The sequence below is a fragment of the Calonectris borealis genome, chromosome 26 (genome assembly GCF_964195595.1).
Source record: "Calonectris borealis chromosome 26, bCalBor7.hap1.2, whole genome shotgun sequence".
NCBI lineage: Eukaryota > Metazoa > Chordata > Aves > Procellariiformes > Procellariidae > Calonectris > Calonectris borealis.
Genome location: NC_134337.1, coordinates 6264422 through 6291638, shown reverse-complemented (window position 1 = coordinate 6291638; position 27217 = coordinate 6264422). Strand labels below are relative to the sequence as shown.

Here is a 27217-nt window from a genome sequence, read left to right as displayed (position 1 = left end):
TGACGCATTAAGTGTCTTTAATCCAAAGGACTGAAGAGCAGACCGGGAAGATTAGTATAAGCCAACAGACAAAAAACAAAACAAAAAAAAAGGATAAAAACCGGTTTTTAAAACAAATTAAAATTCCATACAGTGTCTAAAAGATCACCTAAAAACTAAACATTGCCTTAAAAAATTTTTTTTCCCCATTCGAACACATTTAACGCAGTGAAACATTATGACAAATAATAATAATAATAATAATAATTCATGGACTAAAGACTTCAGAGCAGCCATCCTGCTCCCAGGAGCGGAGGATCGCTCCCAGTCCCTGGGAGCCAGCGGCAGGAGCAGCCCCCCGGCAGGAGCCGCGCCGGGGGGGCAGCAGGACCCCCAGCCCCAGCCAGGGAGGGGGCAGTGCTGCCGTCCCAGCTCAAGCTATGGCCCCGCGCCACCTCCAGCCCCTCCCTGTGCCACCACCTTTCCCCGGGGACCCCCAGGACGGCATCTTCCCCAGCACTGGGGGCTGCGGGCAGAGGCGGCAGGGAAGCATCTTTTCCCCACGTCCCCGCAGAGCGGGGGGACACGGGGGGCACTGGTGTCCTGCTCGCACCTCGGCCCCCCCCCGTCCACCCCTGAGGTCAGAACTGGATTCCAGGCACAGGTACAGGCTGCGGTGGCCACGGCGGGGGGGAGCAGCTCCGCACCCACGGACACGACACACACCCCACGCACAGACAGACAGCGACACAGACGGCACTCGTGGGGAGCCCTGCGCGCCGCCGGGTAGAGTCAAGGCTTCCAGGTCAGGGAGGGCTTTGGGGGGTGTTTTTGGCTACCATGCTTTAAAAGCAGCAGTTTTGCAGGCCAGCGAAGAAGCACGGTGTCCACGGGGACCCCCCACGCCAGCCCTGCCACACACAGCAGAACGGGAGAGAAGGCAGCTTTCCTTCCCCGGCCCCCCCGACCCGCTCCCAAGCCCGAAGCCCATCTCTAGCCAGCACCCACGCAGGGAACACGCTGTCTGGGTTTCAGCTCTACAGTAGTTTTTAAAAAATATTTATATGTTATATATCCTAAAAAGGTCACCACAGGAATTTCCATGTCTTTGGAAGGAAGGAAGAAAAATAAAAATCAAAACTGTTTCACAAAAGAAAAAAAAAAAAATCCAATTATCGGCGGCATTCACCTACAGGACAAAACCCCCGGCCGCAGCGTGTGGATCTGACGGGGGGATCTTACCGCCTGCTCCGGAAAGGTCAGAAACACAGGTGAGTAGCTAAAAATAACTAGTCTGGTATAAATGTCTGAATTCCATGCGCTTGATATAACAGTCTCTTTTTGTCTTTTTTCTTAAAAAATATATATATATAGTTATTGCTTTCTCAAGGGCGGGTGGGCGCGGGGCACCCTCAGTGGGGGAGCGTGGCGGGCTCGGTGGGGTTTGCCTTCTTCCGCCTCTTCATCAGCAAAGGGTTTGAGGAATCTTCGATTTTCTTGATCTTGATTTGTTCGTAGTCCACTCGCATGGTGGCCAGCGCGCTCGTCATCTCCTCCTGCGGGCAGGAGGCACAGGCAGCACCGTCAGCAAAGCCCCATGTGGGTGCAGCCCCCCCGGGACCCCCAGGGCAGCTGCCCCCCTCCGACCCCCAGCAGGAACAAACTGCAGCAGGGGCTGAGGGTCCCACTGCCAATTTTTCCAGCCCCCTCCCGAGCAGAGATCTCCCCCGGAGCCAGCACGCTCGCACCGAGCCCGAATTAGCCCGGTTTGCAGTGAGAAGGCAGAAGCGGATGGTCCCCAGACAGCACCCGGGGCACAGAGCGTTTCAGACAGCAATGGAGAGAGGTTTTACCTTCACGTCCTCCCACAGATCCTTCTCCTCTTTCAGCACGCGGCTGGTGTGCAGCGGGGTCTGGGGCACCTGCATGGATTGCTGCCGAGAGAGCGGAGGAGCGTCGGCCGAGAGCCGCAGGCATCCCACGCTGTCCCTGCCCCATCCCCATCCCCGTCCCGTCCCGCTGCTTCATCAACCCTGCACTCACCATGATCCAGGGGTGGTTCATGAACTCCGTTATTGTCATGCGCTGGGTTGGATCCGTCTTCAGCAGGTTGCGGATCAGCTGCTTAACTGGAAGGGTTTGTGCAGGGCTGGGCATTAGCAGGTCGCGGGGTGGCTCTCCCCGCGCTCCAACCCAAGCCAGCGGCCCCAAAATGCCTGCACGTGCCTCCCGTCCCCTCCGTGCCACAGACCTCACCCTGGTCAAACCCCTCGAGCAAAGAGGCGAAGCTGCTGCATCACCGAGAGGTGACCCACGACGTGCCCAGGCTCCTCCAGCCTTGCAGCGCTGCCGGACACAGGGCTGACCCCAAAGGGAGACCTCAGCCCGGGGACAAGCCATCACGGGGACCACATTTACCTTCCTCCGACACTTCGGACCATTCGGGGTTGGGAAACTCGTACTGGCCCATTCGGATTCGCTTCTTCATGCCGGGCGAGATGGCCAGGCCGTGGTTGGAGTAGAAAGGGGGGTACCCGCACAGCCTGCACCGAGAGAGGGAGCAGAGAGTCAACTCATCACCCCCAAACCCTCCCCAGCAGCGCCTGCGGGGCACGGGGCAGTGCCAGGACAGGAGCAGTGCGACTGGGAAAGGTTCAGCCCTGCCAGCCAGCAGATGAGCTCGAAAGCTGCACCCCCCCTTCTGACCCCGGCAGGACAGAGAGGGACCCGTTGGACTTACAGAATGTACATGATGACGCCGAGGGACCACATGTCGCAGGACTTGTCGTACTTCTCGGGGCCCAGCACCTCCGGGGCTGGTAAAAAGAGAAACAAAGTCCTGAGTCAAAGTGGCAGCACCAGGCGAGAGGGGTCCAACCACCCCATGGAGCCGCCACAGAGCTGCCTGCAGCTCCGTGCAGTCTCTGCAGCCCTGCTCAGAGCAATGCGCTGCTGCACAGGCTTCAGCGTGGCCATGCAAGGCAGCAGAGGCAGGAACGGTGCAGGGTGATGCTGCCTCGCAGCCTCGAGCACAACACAAGGGAGGCTGCAGCACAGGTATGCAACACATTGGCTGCACACACCGACACCGCGCTCAGAGCAGCCCACCCCGCACGCACCAGTGAGCGGCAAACAGCACCCACCTGCACCCAAAGCAGCCCCCAGTCCCAAGCATCCCAGACAGGAGTCGCCTGCAACACCACGCTGCGACAGAGGCTCCAGGCTGGATGCAGAGGTGATGGGCTGTGCATGGCACCGTCCAAACCTCCCCGGCTCTGCCCTCCAGCCCTGCAAACCTGCAAGCTCAGACCCCCCAGCCACTTACCCACGTAGTACGGCGTGTAGCACGGAGTGGCCAAGGAGTTGTGTGTGGTGGTTTCTTTAGCAAAGCCAAAGTCTGTGAGTTTTAGCACAGCATTGGGCCTTTTGGAGGTGTACAAGAGGTTTTCCGGCTGTGAAAACACAGGGAAGAAGAAGTGAGCAGAAGAGCTGGAGCAGCCTCGGCATGGCCACAGGCCAAGCAGGGCTCGGCACCGCTGGGCGAGCGTGCAGCACGGTACCTTCACGTCCCGGTGCGCGATGTTGATCGAGTGTAGGTACTGGATGGCTTCCCCAATGCTCTTCATTATCTCTGAAGCCTCTGAAGCAACAAAAACCCCCCATCAGAATCCTTTATAAGCAAGTTACAATGATCACCACTGCCTGGGTTACTCTACAGACCAGGAACCAAAGAGCATGGCTGAGGCCAAAGAGGTTTCCTCTACCCAAAGTCCCCCTTTCCAAGCAGGAGCACCCACCCCAGCACCCTGGGTCGGGAGCCTGCAGCAAATGGGACAGAAACTCCCAGGAGTGGGATGGGGCAGGCTCCAGCCGCTGATCCCAACACCCAACTGCACAAGCCCCAAGGAGGGACTTGGGAGGGGGGCGGCGCTGAGCCAGCCCCCAGCACCAGTATGGACCCCAAATCTGCAGGGAAACCAGCTGGGAAAGCTGTCCTCCACGGGATGTGGGGACAACGGGCTCGGGGTTTGGGTTATGTGGACACTTTTCCTGGCTGGAGTGGGATGGACAAAGTGCAGGGGCAGCTGAGAAAACATCCCCTAACCCTGCTCTCAAGTGAGCGCGAAAAGCAGGGCCACTTGCACCCACATTCCTCATTCCCCAGGAGCAAAACCCTGCTGGGGATTCAAAAGAGCGAATGAGCTGGACCAGAGACACTCCTATAAACAGCAAGAAATGGTCCAAAGATGAAACCCCAGGTCCCCATGGGCTCCGTACCCCGTTCTGTGAAGGCCTGGTCTCCCCTGTCTTGAATTCGGCTGAAGAGCTCCCCGCCGTCCAAGCTGGAAGAGAAGTAGGCGGCGTTAGATGCTGCAGCGCCCGTCTCACGCCCCGGCGCAAGCGGTACTGAAACCTCTGACGCTCAGCCAGGAGCTGCACGAGCTCAGCAAGAAACAAGTCCCTTCTCCATTCAAGCCCTTGGGTCGGCGCTTCTGGGCACGGGGCATCTCAGAGCCTCCTCCTTCCAGAAATGAGCAGGGCAGAGGCTTCGCGCTGGTGGCGAAGATGCCGGGTACAAGCGGACGTGGTCTCCCCACCAGCCCACAGAAACTCATTTACAGTAAAGACAGCAAACGTGGCTCGAACGTGGCGAGAGCGCTCCCGGCACAGCTGGCCTCCTGCAGCTCACAAGCCACCCGCCCTGCCGGGGTGCTAACCCCGCGCAGAAGTGCTGAGCAAAGATCGCGGCATGGGCAAGGTGTCAGCAGCACTGACATGGGCTCACTGATGGGATGGGGGAGACAGAGACTGAACCCCACCGCAGCAGAGCAAGCTCTCACCAAAGATGTTGGAGAAGGACCGTGGCAACCTTGGCGTGGTTCCCTCCCCAGCCAAAGGCTCCCCAGGTCCCCTAAGGAAAAACTCATCTCCCAGAGAGATCAGGAGGGAGATCAGGGATAATTCTCCATGAGAACAGGGATAAAGGCGTTTCCCGTCCCTGCCTTATCTAACTTGAGCAGAAATGGTTTCTGGTTTCCCCAGCACAGATAGCATCTCCTGCCAGCACCCTTGACGTTCGCTGGACATCTGCAATACAGATAGCGCGCAGCCGCCGGGGCCAACCGCTGCACGGAGCATGCCAGAGACACACCGTGCTCACGCTGAAGTCAAACGCTGCTCTGCGTTACACCCAGAGCATCCCTCGGACAGCGGGGAGCTGTCGCAGAGACACGCTGCAGGGAGCTGTCGTTGCCCCGGGGACTCGTTTCCTACCATTCAGCTACTGCTGTCTTCCCACACAAGCAGATGCGCCGCACAAACTTTTCCCATCCCCGGCTGCCCAGCGTCCCGGTGTGGTTCTCAGAAGCCTCTTCCCACACAAGAGCCGCTCGGGCAGCTGCCGTGCCGCCTGCCCCGGCGCTGCTCGCGGCGCTCCTTGCACCCGCTGCCCCCCCAGGCACCCTGCCGGCTCGCCAGAGGAGAGGTTTTGGCAAGGAAGCTGCATCAAATCACAGCTGCGGTTGGGATGTGGTTTCAATACTTTCCCCTTCATTCCTCCTCCTCCCCAGGTTATATATCAGACATCTACCCGAATCAGAGTCGCTCAACTGCTGCTGCAAGGGGTGCAATGGCGTTAACAGAGGCATCAGCACGGCTTGGCTGCGTGCTGCCCAGCGGACCCCACTGCAGGCTGCTGGGGTGCCAGGAACCCGCTGACTACCCCGACTTTCAATGGCCAAAGCGAGTTTGGTTATGATCTATCTGCAGCGAGAACCACAGGCCCGAAGCCTCCCGACAGCCGAGCGAGTTTTCAGAATGACTCAGAGCCAGCGCAGCTCCCCGCCGTCCCTCCAACGCCAGCGGTGCAGCACCTCTTCCAGGGCTTGCATCCCTACGGCTCGCAGGCTGCATCCCCCGGCACAGCATCTCCCTGGGGTCCCCAGCACCTGGGGTACAGGAAGGTGCTCACCCCCTTTTTTAGCATCACCCCACTGCCCCGCAGAGCTGCGGGTGCTTCTGCAGGGAGAGCCCACCCGCAGTGGTGCCGCCGGGGACTCACCACTCCATGACGATGAGCAGACACTTCCTTCCCTGGTAGAGGTTCTCGTAGACGTCCATGATGCGGACGATGTGCGCGCATTGCGACGCCCTCCAGTGCAGCTCCACTTCCCTGCGGGCCTTCGGGCAGTCCTGCAGCATCTGCGAGAGAAGCGAGACCCCATCAGCCCTGAGCCCCCCCGGGAGAGCCGGGCTGCTGGCACAGTGCCCACCCGGAGAAGACGCAGGGGCGAAGGCCGAGCGCGGGTGCTCTCTGCGGCGGCGTCGAGGCGAGCTCCGGCACGCTCTGTGCAATGCCTCCACCCCCATCTAGTGGGAAGAGCACGAAGCCACCCGTCCTCATAAGTTTCTTGCCCTCCCTTCCAAGGCTGGTAAAAGCTTATCCCGGCTGCCTGCCACCTCCCTGCCCCCCGAGATGCCTCCCCAGTGCCCAGCCAGCCTGTGCCACCAACCAGCAAGACTTCCTACTGCATTTATGAGCAAAATTCTGCACACCGGCACCTACACCACTGCACCCCTGGGTGCCGCCAAGCATCCTCGCTCTCCTCTTCGCAGCCCCCCGGCAGCACTGCCCACCCACTGCCCACCCATCACCTCCCGTACATCAGCCTTCTGCTCCGTGGGACTGGCAGGACCCTCCTGCTCTGTGCCCTTACGCGGGCTGGGCACCGTAAGCACCTTCACCGCGGCTTCAGAGGCCACCAGCACCCAGCCACGCGTGCCTGGGGAGGGGACAAAGCAAACAGCCAGATGTTCCCTAAATAGCAGCTTTTCTCACAAGCAGCAGCAGCTCTTTAACAAGGCCCTCGCCCTTCCCAGAGACAACTCACAGTTCCCAGGTGCAGGAAGGATTTGCTCGTCTACCACAGACTATTAATTACCATGTTTGTCAGGATAAACAACCAGCCTTAATTATTATACTCCTAAATATAGAGCAACAAACGTGTCTATCTTGAGCGTAGTTCATTTTCCTTCCTGTCTCCAGCAGCTCTCGGGGCTGGGCTCGGCGAAACGCCCTGGAGCAGGTCTGCACCTCGGTGCAGCAGTGGGCAGGGGCACGTGGAAACGCATCCCACCCCCCGTGTGTGTTGGCAGGGAACAGCAGATTTGGTCTTTTTACCACGACAGACACAGAAATGTACTTCTTGCCCCTCTGCCCTCTCCCATCCGAGCTCCGGGGCTGCTCGGCAAAGGAGAGCACCCAGCTGGCAAGCAGAGGAGCGTCAGCCCCTGGGATGCTTCGCTGGCCTGGCAGGACCCAAAACGGTGCCCAGTGCATGGCAAGGACCCCTCTGCCGCAGGGGGGATTTCACAGGAACAAGGGTTAATGCTTGCTGCAGCCCCAAAAGACGCACGCTGCCTGTTTATAAATTAAATGCTCGCTGACGGCGCTTGCATGAGCCCTGGCAGAGTAACGGCAATTTGCATTCCTGCCTGCAACAGCGCTTGCCCTTTGCCACGGGGAAAGGGACAAATAGGATGCGCCCCTCGGCCACCCACCCGTCACCCCAGCACTTGGGTGTTTGGTCACACCTCTCCCATCTCCTCGGCTCTCCTGCTTCCCGAGGCGGAGGAAACCCGTGCCGGTGGCCGGGGCGCGGGTGGCTTCTGGCATCAAACCATCTGGAAGCTCAGTAAAGGCCAAAGTGGCCAAGCCACCCTTTGCAAAACCGTTTGACACCATTTGCACCGACAGCCTCGGGGCAAAAGGGAGACAGGGCAGGAGGTGGGACAGCCCCTCCTTGCTCTCTATTGCTTAATTACCCTAAAAACCAGACCCTGCCGAAGCGTAAGCGAGCGCAGCGCCAGCCCCTCCATCAGCTGCGCAGGCAGGGGAAGGGCCTGGAGAAAAGCTTGGTTATTTGCAGCTCCGCTCCAAGAGCCTGGCGGGGGGAGCCAGGAAGCTGAAGAGAAAAAAACAATTTGTAGTTACGCGCTGGGAAAATTGAACAGCAGGAAGCAGACGGTTAACATCATTCTGCACAAGACAAACAGGAGACGTACAGAAATACATATCCAATTTTTAGAGGTCACTCAGAGCGCTTTTAAAGGAGCTTAATTGCATTTCTAATGAAGTAGGAGGCAGCAGCCTCCATTACCTGTACCAGCACAGCCCTGACGTTTGCTTTTGTACTCAGGCACCCGCAGGCGAGCAAACAGCTGCCCCAGCGCGCTCAGAACGCCCTGGCTGCAATTCAGCTGCACCACCAGCCGGCCTCCCGCCGCTCCCCTCCAGCCGCGGGACGCAGAGGCGATGGAGAGGCTGCTCGCCCGGCTGGGAGAGGAGCAGATTAAGCCTCGTTAAGAGAATGATTTGCTCTATTTAGGAAATGTTCCCGGTGGCAGGTGACAGCGGCGTGATGGGGAGCTGAAGGCCAGACGCAATGAGGCTGCGTGGGGAAGGCCATTACCGCAGCAGGGGGAAGCAGGAGGGACATGGCGATGCCCAAACCATGGTAGAAGCAACCCACAGGCTCAGCATCACCCACCGACCTCCGTCCTGCCCTCGGCACAAAGCACCGGCTCCCCGCGCCCCGTGCAGCTGGGGACGTGCCGAGCACGGTGCAAGGGTTCGCTCCTGGTCCAGGCAGGGCGAGGGCAGCGCTTCCACCAGTTTCTCCTCTTCAGGCGGCAGCCAACAGCTCCCACAGCCGACGACTTTCCCTCCCGCTCCTTCCTCGGCCACAGTCAGCAGTGAAACCACCAGTGGGTGCCGTCCTGGCGTGACAGCCGCTGTTCTGGTCACGGGAACTCCGCTTCAAACGCATTTGGGGGTGTGTGGTAACACTGCCCAGGTCCCTAATTTAGCTCCGGTATCCAGGGCAGAAAGATTTCTATTTCTTGGCTTGCAACGAGGAGGCTGGAATGGGAAAAGCACCTCGTGTTTCCCTGAGGTTCAGCAAGGGTCAGCTGCCCCCATCCCACCCCCGCTGAGGGTACCAGCCTGGGGACACTGTGCCCCCACACTGGCTTCAGAAGCAGGAGATTTTGCAACCGCAGTAATCCAGAGCACAATTCAGAGTTGACCCTTTGCAGGGGAGAGGTGGCAGCAGACAGACAACCCGCTGGAAACCCCCACAGCCCGCAGCTCCTCTCAGTTCAGCTTTTCCATCGCTGTTATCTCCTATTCCCCTTCCAAGGGAGGGCTCCTTGGAGATCAAACTCTGCATTATTTCAGATGGGAAGCATCGCAATCGCTGCTGGGCTCTCTCCGGAGCCGTAGCGGAGCGCTCCAGCAGCCCAGGCACCGCAGCGGGCAGTAACCGGATCCCCGAGTTACACAAGTGTCCCCGGGACAAGGGGCAAGGGCAGCGCTGCAGAGGGGCTCAGCCACCGCCTCTGAGCAAAACCTCTGTGTCACGCACAGAGGAGTCGCGTGCGTTTCCCGTTACAGGTTAGGTGCCTTAGATGCTAGCGTTGCAGCCGGCACAGGTCTCCGAACCCCCTCTCATCTGCCAGAGCATGCCTCGTGTCCAGGTGTCCCTTCGACACCGCCTGGGACAGGGGACAGCCGGGAGAGCTGTGCCGCCCAGAGCCCTGCACCGTCCCGCCTGGGCTCCCCACCGGGGCACCTGCCTGCAGGAAAGGAGGGAGAGCCGGGAAAGGGCCATTCCGCCCTCCTCGCAATTAGGGAGGAAATTCAGCTTTCAGCCACATTTCAGTTCTCCTCACAACAGCTTGACGCCTCCGAGATTTCGGCAGACAATGTTTGCTACCATCCTGTGCCTTGGCTCAGCCCAGCTCCCCTAGGAGCCATTGCATGCTGCGAGAGAAATTAGCTATGTGCAAAGTTAAACACACTCATTAGCTTCACTAAAACCCTCAAGCTGAGGGCTCCGCAGCCGGCCCCGTCAGCGGACGGCACAGCCCAGCCCCTGCCTCCTACGTGCTCGGGACCCCCCCGGCAGCAAAGCCTCCTCCCAGGCTCCCACAGCAGCTCCCGGCTTTTCACCACCTTTGAAAGACAAACCCTGGAAGCGGCTCCTAAAAACAAAACAGCTCATCGGGGCGTCTGGAGGGGGACGGCACCCTCCCAGCAAACCCAAACCCGGGCAAGCCACCCCCGCGGTGCAAGAAACGGGGCTGCAAACCGAGGGGGCTCCAGCCAGCCCTGCCGCTCCCCACGGTCATCGGAAACGAGCTTCAGCTTAAGCGAAAGGGCTGGGGGCTCTGTCCCGTTCGCTCGGCAGCATGTCGAGCTGAATTTCTCCCCCATCATCTCATGCCAAGTGCAGCAAAGGCGGGCGGGCGCGGGGAAGGAAGGAAGACGCCGGAGAAAACAAGGGGGCTGGAGCCGCCCACGCTCACGTTCCCTCGCCCACGCGCATCCTCAGGCACCACTGATTCAGTCTCGCCGCCTCCTCCTGGATGATGTGCCATGAATCACAGCAGGTTCGCCCAAGAAGCTCCTTACCCCACTGGCACGGCAGGAGGTCCCAAACGACACCGTCCCGCTGCTCCTCGCCGGGGGTACCACCGCAGCCCCTCGGCGAGCCACGAGAACACGTTGCGCTCGCTCGGCTTGGCAAGACAGCCCTGTCCGAGAGCTTGCAAGAGAAAACTCACCTCCCACAGGCAATTTCCATGAAAACTGAGGATCAGGCACATACCAGCACGTCGAGCTGTTCATTTTCCAGGGTGCCCCTCTTTGCTCCGGCTCCACGCTCACCCCGGGCACTCCAGCTGCTCTTGCAGGCAGGGTATTTTTATTTCTCTGTGTATTTTGATCACACCCGATTCACCTCGGTTCCCAGCAGGGCAGCACACGCTGCATGCCTTGCCCGTGCGGCAACCGCCCCTCTGACAACCTCCTGCAACAGGAACCGCAGGAGCGTGCCCACACCCCGCGCCGCCCCGAGGAGCTCCCCTCAGGACCTGTCTGCACCACGGTTTTTATTGCAACTTAAATCGTTCTTACGTTGCAATAAAAATAAACCTACAGTGAAGAAAGGCAGGCTCCCAAGTTATCAGCAGGGAAGCAGAGCAGAGGTTTCCCTGCCTGGACTGCACACGTGGGCTCCAGGTTCCCCTGACCAGGCTAGCAGGGGGCAAGGAGCATTTTTTCCCTAATAAAGCAAAAGGGTTTCTCTTCAAAGGATTTGCCTTTTCTAATCTTTCCATGCGAACTGGTTGCCAACTGGCGTCTGCTTAACACGTTTGTAGAGCCGGTGCTGGACGCTTTGCACGTGCTGTTCCCACCTTGCAGCGCTGGGAAGGCAAACCCCCATCGCCCCCGCGCCCACCCGACGAGGCACAGCGCTGCGGGACCTGGATTAAGCTGATCATCTCCCGTGTGTCTTTTTTCTGCCTTTAATGCCAGCACACTTGGGGAGCCCACAGGTAATCACCCCACAGTCCTGAAGCTGCTCCAGCCTCTGCCGGAGGCGGTTCGGAGGGAGCAAGCAGCAGAAGGGCACGGAAGCAGCAAAGCTTTGTTCCACTTTTACTGTTTATTAACTACAGAAGAAAAGTAACATCACGAGTCCCAAAGCCCATAAGAGGAATTATGTTACCAAACGCAGGGTAATTCATAGTTCAATCGCAGTGCAGTAACGACTAAACGTGCGGCTCAGGAAACCTCCCCCACATCATCGTGGCTCTTATATAAACCTTTACATTAACCCCATCCCCACTGCTTACATCCACCACGACCAGCAGTGCTCAGACAGAGGCGATGTGACTTTCCTAAACCAGGGATCATTTCTGCTCTGCCCATGCACACGGAGCCGCAGACAGTCCCTGCCTGAAGAGCTTTAAGCCCCAACAGACCAGGCAAAAGCCTCATCCTCACGTTCACTTTACCTGGGGAAAGCCAGAGTGGAGAGGTGACGTGTCCGGAGGAGAAGCCGCGCACGGGTCCCGCAGCATCCTGCCCGCAGCGTGCCCCAGCCTGCCGCGCCGGGGTGGCTATTTAGAAGGGTGGCTGCTGCTCCCCGATGGAGATGGCTTCATCAGAGCCTCACGGTTTGCAAGGCAGGACAGAACCAGCCACCAGCTACCTGCCTTCTGGAGGGATGGTGGCTGGTGCCATCAGCGCCCGGGCGGATGCGGAGGCTTTGACCGTTTGGGCAGGACACGAGCACGGCCGGCTCCGTGCATTAGTGGCTTCATGCCCCATCGCCGTGAACAAAAGGTCATCCTCCACATTCACCTGTCTCAGGGAAGATGGAGAGGTTGGAAAAAGCATCCCAGCAAGAGAGAATTATTCAGATTAGAAAGAGCTACAAACAGGGAGCAAGCCTGGGGACGCAATTCAGGCCGGCAAACGCGAACTGACGCACACGCTCGAGCTGCTCGGCCGCATTCTCCGAGTCTGAATTATCGGAACGCTCGGAGGAAGACCCAGAGCCATCACGGCGAGCGCAGGGAAAGCTTTCCAACCGCGCGGCCGGAGACAAGCAATAAGCCAGGCACGAAGAGGCTGCACGCGCGAGGGGCGAGCTAAAAACCCCGCCAGAAGCAGCCAGCACGCTCGCGGAGGCAGATGTCGGAGCGGGCGGCCTCGTCCCTGCTCCTGCGGGCGATTTTGCAATGGGGCGAGGGAAGAGGCGGCTGTTGCACCGCGCTTTCACAAGGAGACCTGCGGCACCGGGGCCTCGCTTGCCCGCAACGGTTGCACAACCCTCTGTGCCCCGCGCGCTGCCAGCTCCCCTAACCGCAGCTCCCACGGGGGTCCGTGCCCACAGCGGGGGGATGCTCAGGACCCCCCGCCCCGCAGCCCCCTCCTCCCCAGGGCATCTGCTGAGCATTTCCTCACCCCGCGACAGATGCGGCAGCTATTCAGCCTTTTCAGGCTGCAACAAAAGCCTCTCCAGGCACACAAAGGCGAAGAGCAGAAGAGAGGCCCTGGCTTAAATAAGAGCCACCTGCCAGGGGCCCGTGCCCCCCATGCAACTGGGGCGCTGCCCCCGGCCAGCTCCGCTCTGCAGAGCCCATTTCCCAGCAGCAAAAATATTCTTGCCACATTGATTTCAAGGAGATGAAGCTCCGAAGTGGGTGCCCAGGAGCAGCACCCTGGATGCTGAGGGAAGGGCCACCAGCGCGGTGGGGACGCTGGGGACGAGGGCGTAGGGAGGGGACGGGGAGGTGGTGGGCAGGAGGGGGCTGCGAAACTCATGCGGAAAAGTCAAAGCAGGTAAATGGCAACAAGGCAGCAGCACAAAGCATCCCCACTGACTCACGGCACCAGCAGCAGGCTGGAGTTGATGTTTAATGAACAGAAATAAATAGTTTCAGCTTCACATATCTGAGAAAAACAAAATTAGGGCCCACTCAGTCCCAGGTTTTTGTTTTGGCATATCCTCTTCTCCCCGTACAGCAGAAGCAGCACTGGGTTTTGGTGACCTGATGCTGTCTCTCCAGGAGGCACCGGGACTGGCGTTAGGAGCCAAGATCAGCCCAGGCATTAGTGATGGTTAGCAAGGACCCCGTGTCCTGCCACGCTGGGGGACATCCCAGGAGGTCCCAGGGAGCAGACCTGGCTGGAGCGATGGAGCCACCACCCTGGCCAGGACCTCCAGGACCTCCCCGTGAATCCAACGGGGAGGAAGGGGGTCATCATGGCCAAAATGCCCCAACCCAGCCCATCCCTTCCTACGGGCATCGGAGATGTCACTTCCCACCAGGAGCCACTGCGACGCTGGGCTGGGAGGTCTGCGCGGGGAAGGGACCGGCTGACTCGGGCAGGCAGAAGCTGCAGCGCAGCTCCGGACAGAGCCGCACTGGGAGGGGGATGCTCAGAGACCCCTCTCTGCAAACCGAACCACGGCATCCTGCTGCAGCCCCCGCCAAGGACACGCTGCAGCCGTCGGGGTCTTTTATCCACCCAATACAAAGCAAAAGGAGAAGCCAGGGGAGGGACAGGCATCTTCACGTGAGACACAGCTGTGGCCAGCGGATCTGCTCCACACACAGCCCCTGTACTGCCGCCTCCTTGCAAAGCTTCGGGGCTGGGGTCAGCTCCTCCTCCCAACCCTTCCCTCGCCAGATTTCCTACCGGAGCTGGCAAGCTCGTGAACGGAAAAGTGCACATATGTGCTTTTATGATAGGAAGTGGTTGATATTCGCAGGCGTGATTAATACAGAAGTAAACACTAATGTAAACCATTAACTCAGCGCTGACCTATGTCCTTTGCACTTCCCTCCCGCAGGCACAGCTTGAAAAACCCCTTATCACCGCGCCGGCACCCTCGCTCCCCGGCACGGCGCGGTGCCGCCTCCGCCAGCCCTCTGCACCGCGGCCGGGGGCTTCCCCTCGCACGTCAGGCAGACGGACCGGCTCAGCCTCCGCCACGCAGCCCACGGACAGCACCAGGCGCTCGAAGCATCTTTTTGGGTCCCTTGCTCCATCAGCCTCACAGCAATCCTGGGGACAACCCTGCCCGACCCTGCCATTACCTCCAACCCCAGGGACAGCTTTGGGGGGATTGCCCACACCTACATCCCAGAACTGCTTCATTTTAAAGCTGGAAGTGATTTAGGGGGAGAGGCTCGGACCGCCCACACCTGCAAGCAGAGGAACCACGAAGCCCTGCCAGAAGCCCCACAAACACCCACCGCTTCCCGGCAGCCCGGCCTCACGCTCCTGGGCTCGCACTCAGCCCAAAAATGAAGTTTCTCGGGGTCAGTCCATGGGCAGGACCCACTGCGGGACAGCTGGGCGGCTGCCACCCCTTCCCAGCCCAGCGATCCTGCCTGCTGCCTTTCAACACAGATCTTAGAGCAGTGTAAATAAATATATATTAAAATATATATATTTAAAGAAGAAAAAAAAAAAAAAAGCAAAACACAAAGCCGCATCGAGGCCAACCACTCTTGAAGCACCATTCACCCCCTGGCACTGGAAGCGGTTTGGCCTCGGGACGCGTTTCTTCTACCAGTGCCAAGCCTGAGGAGGGTTCATTTACGTGCCCTCGAAGCTCAATGACAACAGCACATTTTGCACCATTCTGCCCTTTCCTTAGCTGTTTGTTTAGTAGAGTTTCACCCTCGTCATGGGCTTTGTCACCACCAGAGCACAGCAAACCCCTCCCTGGGACGAGGCCAGGGACGCACACCCCAGCCGTGGCGCCCCGTGCACCCCAGGTCACCCCGAGGTGACGAGTCCCCCGATGCAGGGGCAGGACACGGAGGCGGCAGCTCTGCCTTTGCCAGGCGATCCCTGCAGGGCTGCGGAGAGGAGCATCCCCCCGGCAGCCGACATGAAACCTCGGAGGCTCCCGAGCGGTGCCAGTCTAAAGGGATGGCATCGCTTGCACCCGCAGGGTGAACCAGACACGACGGCCAAAGCAGTTTGGAGGCTGCCAGGGCCTCGGGGCTGGGACCGCGGCTCCTCCCTGTGCAAGATAAACAGCTCCCGTGCTGGGTGGCTACCGCTTTTGTTGACAGCGGGGTTTGTTTTGTGCAGGGGAAGGCCAGGACAGGAGTGACATGGGGATTTCGTGACATGCCTTTGGCCCTGCGGCCACCAACCACCCTCCTCTCTCCACCTCTCACACAGCAAAACAGACATAAAGCCTCCAGCTCCACCAGCTCCGATGCAGTCGGATGCATGAGCCCACCTCCGGGGATGCACAGGGCGGATGGTGCTCCGGCAGGGACAGGAGCTGCTGCAGCTGACCCACAGCAAGGCCTGTAACGAGAAGGGATGCTAATGAAGGGGCAGAGGGAAAGGGGAGGATTGCACCCCACTGGGTGATTAAGAGCTGTTCAGCGGTACGCACCACCCACCGCCCTCTCTCTCCTCCGCCATCTCCCCCAAACACCCCCAGGCAGAGCTGCTCACCAAGAGCCGCTCGTGGCTCTCGCTCACCGCAGCCACCCTGCCCCGGCGAGGCTGTCTCTGCACCCCAGGCTGCTCTCCTCCTCTTCCTCCTCCCACCGCACGGCTGTTGGGCATCCCCAGCCTAACAGGACCTGCAGAAGAGCTGGCGGGACCACCCGCCTGCAACGAACCCACCTGGGTTAAGACCCAAGCAACAACTCCAGACTTGAGACCCAACACTACCTTTGGTCACGCGCTCCCACTTTACCCACCACTGCAGTTAGTATTTTAGGGGAAATCCCGGATCTTGAAGCAATGCAATGAAAACCGAGAGCCTCCTGGCACCCCGCAAGCCCGAGCAGGGTGCTCTTCCTCCGCCAGCCCCTCTTCCCTCCACACCAGCCATCCTTATACTCTTTCAGCCGGGAGGAAAACACAGTTGCGTTTCTATTTTAAAAAAGCCTTTCTTTGCATCCTGCTGGCACCTCATTAAAGCTCTCAGGACACGGTGGCTATTATTAGCTCCCTCCAGGCTTTCGGCAGCCCCGAGAGCCTCCGCGGCACCTGTCGGCAGCAGCCGCGCAGCCGCAGAGCCCGGGAGGTTTGGTGAAGCCCGGACCACCAGCGTCCCGGTCAGCGCCGTAACCTCAAAATACCTCAGCCAACAAGGGTGCAAAACTCATCACGAATTCCCTGGGTGCACACACCTCCGAAAACACCATCAGAGGAGAAACTTTCTCCCCCTGGGCGTTACAGAGAGGGAAGCGCCAGTGTCTAGAGGCTGCTCCCACAAAGAGGTCCTGCCCAACAGAAAATAGCACAGAGCAAGGGGTCGATAGCAGAGGTTTTATGCTCTTGCATCTTTTCAATATACAACGGACACGCACTCTGGGAAAGACTCACTGATCTTCTCGTGGCTGCCCAGTACCCCACTGCTAGACAGCGTTTACCAGCAGGCTCCTTGGTTTCTTACCAAATACAACAGATAGCAAGCGCTTTGGACACATTTTGCCTGTTAGATTACAACGGAAAGGGGATAAAAGGATAAAAGCAGGGACATTTAAACAAACAAAAAAATCTACTCCTGCAGCTACTGCTGCTCCCCCGGCAGGCCGGGCTGTTCATCTTGGGCATTCCCATACCCAGCCTTTAAAAAGAAAGCTCACCCGACAGACAGCCAGCCAGCCTTACAGACGCCAGCTCGTCCCGGGGCAGCGTTAACCGGGGCCCCCCAGGGAGCGGAGCCAGCCCCGGGGCATGGGGCGGGCAGGGGGGAGCTGCTCTCTCCGGGCTGGCCAGGGGCTCCCAGGCCCTGCTTTGTATGAATTTAAGCTTTTTCAATCCCGCTTATTCACGAAAAGGGCTTAGGGCTGGGGGGAACCAAAGAGCAGACAGGGCAGCCTTTGTGCGGCTCGGCCGCCCGCCCACCCGAGGGCTCCAGCGGCCCCCACTTTCCCCGTGCAGCCCCTGCAGCAGACTGCAGCACGCTGGTAAGCAGCAGCGCTGGCATTGCCACCAACCCTGCAGCCCCGCAAAGCCTGGAGCAACCCCTCCCGTCAGCAGAGCCTCTGTTTCCTAAGCAAGAAAGAGAAATTAAGGCTTCAACGGCCCGTATGAACATCACCCCCATTGCATTACCCCCATGTCTCCCACAATGAAGTTTAAGGCTCTTTCCAAGGCTGCTGGGAGGGTTTGGATTCGAGGTGGGTACAAGATCCAGATGCTCATTGCTGGTTAGGAGTTAAGTCACTAAAACCCTCGAGGCATCACCATCAGTCCCAGCCGAACCTTCCTTCCAGTGACGTTCACCTGGTTGTTTCAGCGCAGTCTTTGCGGAGAAAGAGTCGTGAAAGGGACATTTTGGTAAAAGCCAGAGGTGCTTGACCTGCCAAGCACAGGCTGCCCTTACTGCCAGAGCCTGGCAAAACCGAATTACCTGGCTACACCGAGAGCAGCCAGAAAACTCTCCCTGCTCTCGTTAGCTGGACCCTGCAGGGCTGGAGCCCTCCCTGCCCTTCGGTTCCTCGAGGTGAAGCCCAGAAATACCAGCCAAAAGCACTGCACGCTGAGGCACACGGAGCACATCATCTTCCGTGAACTCCAGACCGCGGCGAAGGGCGTCAGCCGTAGACCTGCTCCGAAGCTGCCAGGGAGCAGCTCCAGCCCCCAGCCCTCCTGCCCTGCAGCCGCCCGGGAGGCGCCGGAGCTGCTGCTCAGCAGCATGCAAAGACCACATTTTAATCCGTTCATAAACTCCTCAGCATCTTACTCACCCAGGCTTCATCAGCCCGGTATTTGCATCTCTAACAACACGCACCCGGGGCCGGGCTGGTCGTCTCCTCCAGCAGCGAGGAGCTGGGGAATAGGAGCACCAGGACACTTCCAAACCCCCCCAGGACCTGGAGCGCTTCCCTGCTGATTCCCACCACCCACGGAGCGTCTCGCGTCCTGGCAGGGACCTGCTCTTTATCAGTCGCTCTTCCTCACAACTAAAGATACTGGGAGATTCCTCCCCAAAGTGGAACAAGCAAGGCGGGAGGGGAGACAGAGAGGGAGACGTCAGCCGTCCTGCTCCAACATAAACGTGCGGACCCTCACGCTGGGAACAGGGTCGTTCCTCGCAGGGAAAAGCACTGAGGACAAAAGCAAAGGCCTTGGCAAGCCTCTGCTGAGCTCCTGTTGCCAGCAAGGGGGAAGATGTCCTCCGTGGGAGCCCAGGCAGGCGCCCGGCCGAGGGCTGCAACACCCCCAGGCTCCCCGAAACAGCCATGCCCCCACGTCGGTGCTGCTCTGCCCGCGGCACGGCAGGTACCCACCCAAAAACGCCGGATTCGCAGCTCTGATGACTTCCAGGAGATAACCTGGGTTTAAACTTCCTGGCAAGCCCGCCCTTCCCAGCGCCACAGCAGAGCCACTTATGCAAGAGGTGCCCGGATTTTCTCAGCAATCTGCCCAGCGCAATGGGCAGCGAGGTTGCGAAATGGCTGAAGAGGAAGAGAGAGTCACAGCAGAGCCTGGAGGGGACCGGGCTGGCGGGAGGAGGCTGTTACAGGCTACGACTGCTCCCACAGCCCAGCCAAATCCTAAAGCAGCAGCTACGGGAGCTGCGGGCCATGGAGCCAGCACTCCGTGGGTGACAGGTCGCCGACACCCACAGCGGGACTGCCTGCGAGCAAGCACGGCCCCTGCCTTTTTGCTAAAACAAGTGGAAATATAATATGTTAAAACTGTTCTGAAGCAGTCTTAAACACTGAGCTGGTAGATGCAATAAGGCTGTCATTATTACTGAAAACAAAAACATATCCCTGTTACCAGACCAACTCCCTGCTTTTTGTTTTATTTATTTTTTTTTAAAGTAGGCTGAGGATAACATGCATACTTTCTGGTTTGTTTGGATCTGAATGCATCTGCTTTCCACCCTCCAGCCCAACCGAGATGCCCAGGATGCCATCCCCATTTCTGAGCAGCGCCGCTTGGACCTGGCTCCCACCCGCACCTATGGGTGCAAGAAGCGACGAGCTGCGGCTACTGGAATTGCAGGCTGACGGGATGCGCTGCCAAATTTCCACAGCAGCCCCAGCTTGTGTTCCAGCCGCATTTCCCTGAAAACACACATTTGGCAGGAGGTCCAAGGAGCCTTTCAAGAGGCTGCCCTAGCTCAGTGCCGTGTACCAGGGCCAGAGGACACCGGGAGGACAGCAGATGGGGAGAACTGCTGTGCCATTTCTGAACGCTCAGCAGAAGATGCTCCCATTCATGTCTACCCCATAGAAACCCAGGAGGTGCCGTACCGCTCGGGACAGGGACAGTACAGATTCCTGACCTGCTGTTACACAGATTTAGCCTGTTCCAGCCTGAGAGGCATATGGCAACGACGACCCTGAACCCAATTTACCCCCCTCTTCTAGGGGCAGCAGAGCTGGAGAGGTTGAATTCAAGAGGAGCACCCAGGGGAGCTGGCTGCAGCCGGGGGCACACAAAGCAAGGCAGCAAAGTTAATTATGATGACGAAGGAAACAAGTCCATCCCTCCACTGATCCCAAATCTATAGCCCAAACCGGGTAAGGATATCCAGCAAGAGCAGAGCTGCAAAGTCCCAGCCTGGCTGGGCGCCCCAGGAACATTCAGATCTGGGTTTGCATTTTGAACTTTATCTCTAGTTTAGGCTACAGCTCGCTGGACAGCCAGGCACATAATCACATGCAGCCCTGACGCCAATGGCTTAAATAATCTCATTACATACGATGGCAAACGCCATGCCAGCTGCAGGCTGCTTGAGCCAACGTGCTCACCTGCCCTCTCCGCTGGGAGAGCGTACTTTGTCACAGCAAAGCCGCGCACCGACGTAACGCCCTAATTCACGGGAAGATGCTGTCATCCTCCCCGGCAGCATCAGCCTGAAGACAGAGCTGCAGCGAAGCTCCACGTGCTCCCAGCAGTGCTCAGAGAGCAGCCGCACTGGTACCCCGTCCTGTGTCCCCCTCCCGACAGCAGGTACTGTCCCAACACCCTCCAAATGACAGCGTCTCCGGCAAAGCTCATGCTGCAGGTCCTCTCAGGTCAGGGGGATCTACCAGCACTCATGGACTCGCGGCCGTTAGTCCCTTCCCGAGGCCACGAAGGAAACAGCGAGTTAATGCAACCATTAAACCTGCCGCTTCGCTATAATCCCTACCTCAAATTGGTAAGATATTAAAAGGCTGAAATCTTTGAAATGACTCATCCACGAGGTACAAAGAAACAACAGCTTGAAAGGCTGTTACAGCTCTCTGCATTCAGACTCGCTCTTGCGTGCCCTGCTCTAACCCCCGCACTGCTCCCCGTCCTCCTCCGTAGGGGAACCAGCCGGAGAGACGAGAGCCCTCTCCAAACCGAGCCTCCAGGCACCGGTCACGCACACAGCCCTCCTGCCAGCCAGAGCTGAAAGCAGAATATATTTTAGCATCCTGCAGCCATGAAAGACGAGGGGCATCCACGGAGGGACCCACTTTCAGTGGGATACGGGACTCAGGGGCTTTTAAAATCCAACGCCAATGTCACCACCAGAGATGACCATGATGTTCAACAGCTCTGGACCACGCTGAAACACTGACTCAATATGACTGCCCAGGCTTGAAACAGGTTTCTTGGGGAGCGGCCAGGTAAAGCTGTGTTTCCACGCCAGCCTCTGCAGCTGGCGGAGGGATCGCCCTGGTCCTCGCGGATCCAGCCCCCCCAAACCCTCCCTCCTCCAGAACCAGCCTTGCAAGCTCAACCGGGTCCTGCAGACCCTCTCCCAGTTCCTGCCTCACCTCCGCTACCCGCACCCCCGCCCACAAAGTGGGGAGGAGCTGAACGGCACCGGGCAGACACGGGGCTGCCCGGGGGGCACCTGGCAAAAGCGGGGCCCCGAAAGCTGGCCCATGCCAGGCTGCGGCAGCCGCCCTCGCCCGCTGCAGACAGCCCCGGCGCGGCGGAGGGGAGGCCGCGCGTTATTCTTGGAAACCAGGAGGTGAGGTCATGCTGCCTGAATGCTGCAACTTGAGGCCAGACGCGCGGGGCCAGTTGTGCTTGGAGAGGAGCCTGACTTCTGCAGCGGGTGGCCGAGCGAGGGCCGTCTGCAGGTCGGGAAGCCGGTTACGTTCGGAGCTAGCAAGAGAAAAGGGTTTCTTAATGAAAGAGGGCTCTTTCCTCCCAGGCTCCCAGCAGAGAATGCAAACCCCAGCAAAGGGATGGGTTTTAAAACAGCATCAGTTACTGCCTCTGCTGCAAAGCCCTCGGACCACCCCAGCATGGGGCACGCGAGCCCACCACGAAGGCTCAGGAGATGCCAGACGCCAAACCCAGAGCCACGCTGCTCCCCGTGCCGCAGGGACGGCCAAACAGCCGCTTCCGACCCAGCCACTCCTCCGGATGCCTCCCACGTACCCGCATCACCCTGCAAGCTCATCAGGAGTTCATTCTGTCGGATCCCAGAGCACATCCTGGAGGTTTCGGAGAAGAGAGAAGTCACCAATTCGCTCTTTCAGGCTTCCTAGGCAGGAACTTTCTGGGAGTTTTCATCACCTGTGCCAGCAAACGCAGTAGGAGACCTGGCTCTCAGGCTGCGCAGCTTCAAGTTATTATTTATACACTGCTTTAAAGACACACAGTGCTTTGGGATAGACAACATGTGTCTGAAAAGCTCAGCGCCCGCTCTCCGCCGCTCGCTACGCGGAGGCAGAGCCAGCACCTCCGCAGCCCGGCAGACAAGCGCTGTCCCGTACAGCGGGCTTTCCCGATCCGTGCGCTGGCAGATGGCAGAAACCTCGCCAAGGCCAGCGGGAGCTCAGTGTGAATGATAAATTAAGCATTTTACCTGGCTGTATTTGGCTATTAAATCACACACACAGGGGCCATATTTTCATCCTGCGCGACGGCTGCCCATGAAGGATTCATCCCGGAGCAAGCAGCTCAGCTCCTAAGCCCGGTCCCACTTCTGACGGGCTGCAAAACCTTCATTAAATCACTGCATCTCAGTTCCCCACCTCTGAAAACGTGGGAAACACCGATCTTCTTTTGCAAGACCTACGACTGATGGCATTTGATTATTATTAAGAGGAAGAACCCTGCCATTTCCTGAGTGTGTGCCAAAGCAAAAACCAAGCCCCTGCTCCCAGGCCGTTATCAGTCCATCTCAGCCGTAGGTTTGACTGCTCAGAACAGTCATAGATTTGACTGCTTAGAACACGTAATGCATCTAGAAGAGATTAAGGCAAATCCAAAATTCTTTAAACAAACCCAAACCCCAAGTCAGTAGACTCCTTTGGTCAATGAGATAATAAACCACTGCCTTGGAAAAGTCCCAGTGATGTCACTACACTTTCCACAGCTTTTCAACCATGGCTTGCACAGAAGGCCACAGCGAAGACATTTCTGGTTATATAAAATACATGGTAGAGCTTAAAAAAAAAAATCCCCCCACTGAGAGGGGAGCAGAAGCACAGCAGACAGTGAGTTGTTTCCCAGGAGCGTGAGCCCAGGATCTTCATCTACTCCATCATTTAGGGGTTATTTTTCCAGCTGGATTTTCTGGGGGACAAAGCATTTGATCTCAAATGAAACTACAGAAAGCCACGGGAAATAGGGTGCTTTGCTCCTCTAAACGTCTCTGTAACGAACCTAGCCATGACGGCAGAGAGAGCACGAGGCCACCAGCTACACGAACACGCTCATCCACAGAGCTGCTCAGTTATCAGCTACGAGACGCCTGCCCTATTTCCACGACAGGCATCTTACAAGAATAATAAACCGCAAAAATACTGGGCTCCTTCCTCCTTCTCCATCGGAGGAACCATCGCTCACAGATTATCTGATGAGGCTGAGAGCGAGACTGAGAGTGTTTCGCAAACATGCCCTGGAGCACCGAGGATGCTGCAGAAACAGGGCTGCCAGCGAGGGGGCACGTTTGCAAGCAGTCTCCACGGCCCTGCGAAGCTCTTCCAGCTCTTCCAAGCTCACCAATCCAGGTGAGGATTTCCTGCTTTGAAGTTGGGGTTAGGAGTGAGGTTTGTTAATTTGTTTTAAAGGAAACCTGCTCCACGAAGAGCTCCATCAAGCGATGCGTACAACAGAGAAAAACTCGCCACCCGCTATTACCGGCCCCTGCTCTCTGGTCTGGCTTACCTGCGATTTCCTCGCCAAATTAAGAGAGCCAGCCGTCAACCCAGGATCTTGCCTAAAGATTAGTCTTAAAAGTGGAATTTGCAGTAGGCGAGACAGACCTCGCTCCCAGCCCCACCGTCGCAGCCTGCGTCACTAATGCCAACAGCCTGACCACAATGAACAACGCCAAGTCAGGTCAGCGGTGACCTACATACAGCAGGCTTTACAGAAATTACAAGCCTAATTTTGCCTAATAAAAAATCACACCAAGGTACAAGGAAGAAAGGTACCTAGACCCTGCATTTCAGTTCCATTCATCACCTCTCCACGGACTTTATGTTCCCACCCTGCAGTAAATCACCGCGCATCAAACAGGGTCAAGTCATGGGTGACTGGGACTGCCGGTGGCCTGCCTCCCACCAGATAATTCAGGGATGCCACACTTCAGGTATGGCTCCATACCAAAAAATAAAATAAAATTGGGGGTGGGAAACTAGCGAAATAAACAATAATGATCTAGAAGAAAAGTAAAGGAGTATCTCCTGTTTTCACCTAGGTACTACACCTCAAATAAAACTACCATCCATCAAATCACACACGTTTTATCTAATGATGCGTCTCTGCCACGGCCTATTGCATGGGAAGGAGGAGAAAATCAGCTGTAACATGTTCACTGCTGCTGGAACGATGTCTCCAAGCTCACACTCTCCCAGAGCACTGAAAAGCTCGCTTAAGCAAAGTGACTCTCAGCAAAACCCTAACTTAAATGCATCTCTCGATTTGGGAAAAAGAGATTTAACAACAGAAGAGTTGCTCATGATCCAAGAGGAAGCACAACATAACTAGAAGACACTGTTAATATCAGGGAGAGACACAACTGTTTCCCTCCAGTGGAGGACTGCATTTTCATACAAGACTTTGGAATAGTAAATGCAAAGAGCAATATTCCAAATGGAAAGGTTTGCTGCACAACCAAAGCAGGCAGCACAGAGAGATTTCAGCTGTGGCTTCTGGCGATGGGCCATCAGGATTCTTTTAAGCATCATCTGAAACATGACAACTCGATGCAATCACTTCTGTGGATCCTGCTTTAGGTCATCTTTCCACACTGGTGCAGCCCCTGAGTAATTCGGATCCAAATACCTCTCCGCAGGTCTCTAACAGAGACGTTATCCCGGCTGCGTACCAGAGGAGGGGATGAAGTCAGCTCGCATCGCGTCTAGGGCAGTCACCCCCGCCGAGTTTGGGCTCGGCAGTTCAGCCCAAATATAACAATCAAATAACGCAAGCCTCTAGCTCACATTTACCGGGGCAAGCTGGGGATGCACCAGCTCGTCCAAGAGCCCAAACTCACAGCGTAGCAGTTTTTAAGGGGCTGGAAGGAATCACTTTCAGTAGCAGCTGTGCTGCTCTTTGAAAAGCCAGAGACACGTCCAACCGCCCAGCTAAACTCTTCTCTCCCCGGCAGGGACGTGTGAAGAGGCCGGGGCAGGGGACAGGCAAGACAACCGACACTTTTCCAAAACAGAAATTCAGCGTCGAATATACCTCACCCTCCAAGAGCCGTGCAGACGCTCTGCAGCACCCTCCTACATTACAACGCGAAGTCCTGTGCTCCAAGAGGTTTTCCAACACGGCCAAGGAACCAACACGACTCGTGCCAGTAAATCCTGACCCCGCCGCACGCCGGTACGGGCAGGGTAATGGCACGAAGCCCAGGCCCCAACCGTCCTACCCGTGCTGGGGCAGAGAGGAACCGCTGGCGTTGGGTCTCCTCTGCCATCCTTCCCCTTTCAGGGCTGCGAAAGGGAAGTGCTGGAATTGGCGCTTTAAATACTTGAGTCAACTGCAGAAGCGAGGAGGAGCCCGTCTGTCAAAACAGAAGAGGATTTCACTAATTTCCAACCAAAGGAGATGACAATACATGTCGTCTTGGAGTACAACGTGGTGCTGCTCATGAGAAATGCCTGCGTTTCCCAAGGAAAAGTCAAACTTACATTGTTCAACTGAACCCCCCCCTCCTTAACCGCAGGGGTTCAGCACTGTCCCTTGCCGACCCCACCACCGCCATGGCGTGACTTGTGCCTCCAAAGCCACTTGTTCATTCATTCATTCAGGTTAGGAATCCCAGATACCAACAGATGGGCAGCTCTAAAAACAAAAGAGGTGGGGGTTATGGATTTAGGTGGGGTTTTTTAAGCCTTTACAGTTCTCAGGATAACGCCAAGGGTTTGAACAGCTCATGTGTGGGCACAAATTGCATCGATGCTAGAGAACACGGCGCTCCCGCCGAGCAGACTGCCTGTACCCGCATCACCCAGCGCTGCGCTTGGCGTGGTGTGAATCCATTCAAACTTCTCGGAGTCCCTCCGGCAGGGAGAGACACGCTCCCCCCCTTCGCCCAAAAAATCATTTGAAAACAAGGAAACTGTCACATCACCTAGGGTGTGCTAAAATAGACCTTTGCAGCCACTATTTATCCATATCTTTCAAACAGAAGCAAGTTACGGATGAGGGATAAACACACCACCACTAAAATATTCCCCATCTGAAGCGGGGGACGACAGCCGCTCGGTATTACACGCCGTTTCGTACAGCCGGAGCCAGGAGAGACCTGCCGTCAAACGGGGACACCCGGGCAGCTGCCTGCAGTTACGCAGAGTGCTACGAGCGGCTCCGCGCAGGGAACCCCGCGTTTTGAGATGCAAACCCCGTGGGGTGACCCCGGCCGGGCCGAGGGCTCCTCTCCGTGCCGGGCCCTCCCAGGTGGGTTACCGAGATGTCATTTCGCTTCGTTTCACATTAGAAAGCCACGTCACAGTGCTCTTAATGGGGAAAAAAAATAAATTAAAGCATGGCGGGCCGGACGGGCAGCAGCCGGCTCCATTGTCCCGGTCGGCTCCACCGCACGCCCCGCTCCCGGTTACCGCTGTCGCTGCCCGTTTTCCTGTGCCCGGCCCCCACCCGGGACACCCCCCTCCCGCAGCAGACATCTTCCATCACTGTCAGCGCCGCCGCTGCCCGCTCCTCCGGCCCCTTCCGCAGCCCGGCGGCGGGGCGGGGGCAGCCCGGAGCCGCCCGCCCGTCCGGTCCCCGTCCCCCGCCCCCGCCCCGCGGGCAGCCCCGGCGGGGGAGTGGGGGGGGGAGCCCCCTTCGCACCTTGAGAGCGAACTTCTCGCCGCTCTTCTTGCTGAAGATCTCCAAAACTTTCCCGTTGATGCCCAGCCCCAGCACTTGCGTGGTGACCTTGTAGTCGTCCGTGATGGCATTCTTCCGGATCTGCAGGCCGCCCTTTACCGGGAACGGCGGCGGCCCGTGGGGGGGAGCGGCAGGCGGCGGGGGCGGCGGCGGCTGGGGCGGCGGCGGGCTGGGGAAGCCGGCGGGCGGCGGCGGCGCCCCGGAGAGCATGGCGGGCGGCGGCCGGGCCGCGCCGGGCGGGCGGGCTCCGGGACTCGCGGCCGGCGGAGCCCCGCGGGAGCGGGATGGGGCGGGGTGGGGGGGGGGTGAAGCAGCGCCGCCGCCGCCGCCCCCCGCCGGTGCGCCCCGGCCCCGAGAAGAGCGATCGCTCCGGTGCGGCGGCGGCTCCTCCTCCTCCTCCTCCCGGCGCGGCGCGGCCCGGCTCTGATGTCAGCGCCTCGCCGCGGCCGGCCCCGGCCGCCGGGGGAGGGACGGGGCGGGGCGGGCACCGGGCCTGCGCCCGCCGGGGCGGCGCGGGGGGCGCGGGGAGGCGGCGCGGGCGGGCCCCGCCGCTTCCCCCGGGGTGCTGGGGGGTTCCTGCGCTTCCGAGGGGGC

At 58.4% G+C, this 27217-nt stretch overlaps 1 protein-coding gene across 1 annotated transcript; it reads right to left on the bottom strand.

The window, feature by feature from the left end:
- Positions 1 to 26833, bottom strand: MAPKAPK2 (MAPK activated protein kinase 2). Its single transcript, XM_075173943.1, has 10 exons — positions 26585 to 26833; positions 6041 to 6180; positions 4258 to 4322; positions 3540 to 3619; positions 3305 to 3431; positions 2720 to 2795; positions 2398 to 2522; positions 2023 to 2108; positions 1833 to 1913; positions 1 to 1535 (listed from the first exon to the last, which is right to left on the bottom strand). Exons 1-10 carry the CDS (start codon positions 26831 to 26833, stop codon positions 1392 to 1394), a joined length of 1173 nt encoding a protein of 390 aa, XP_075030044.1. The 3' UTR covers positions 1 to 1391.
- Positions 26834 to 27217: the final 384 nt, after the last annotated feature.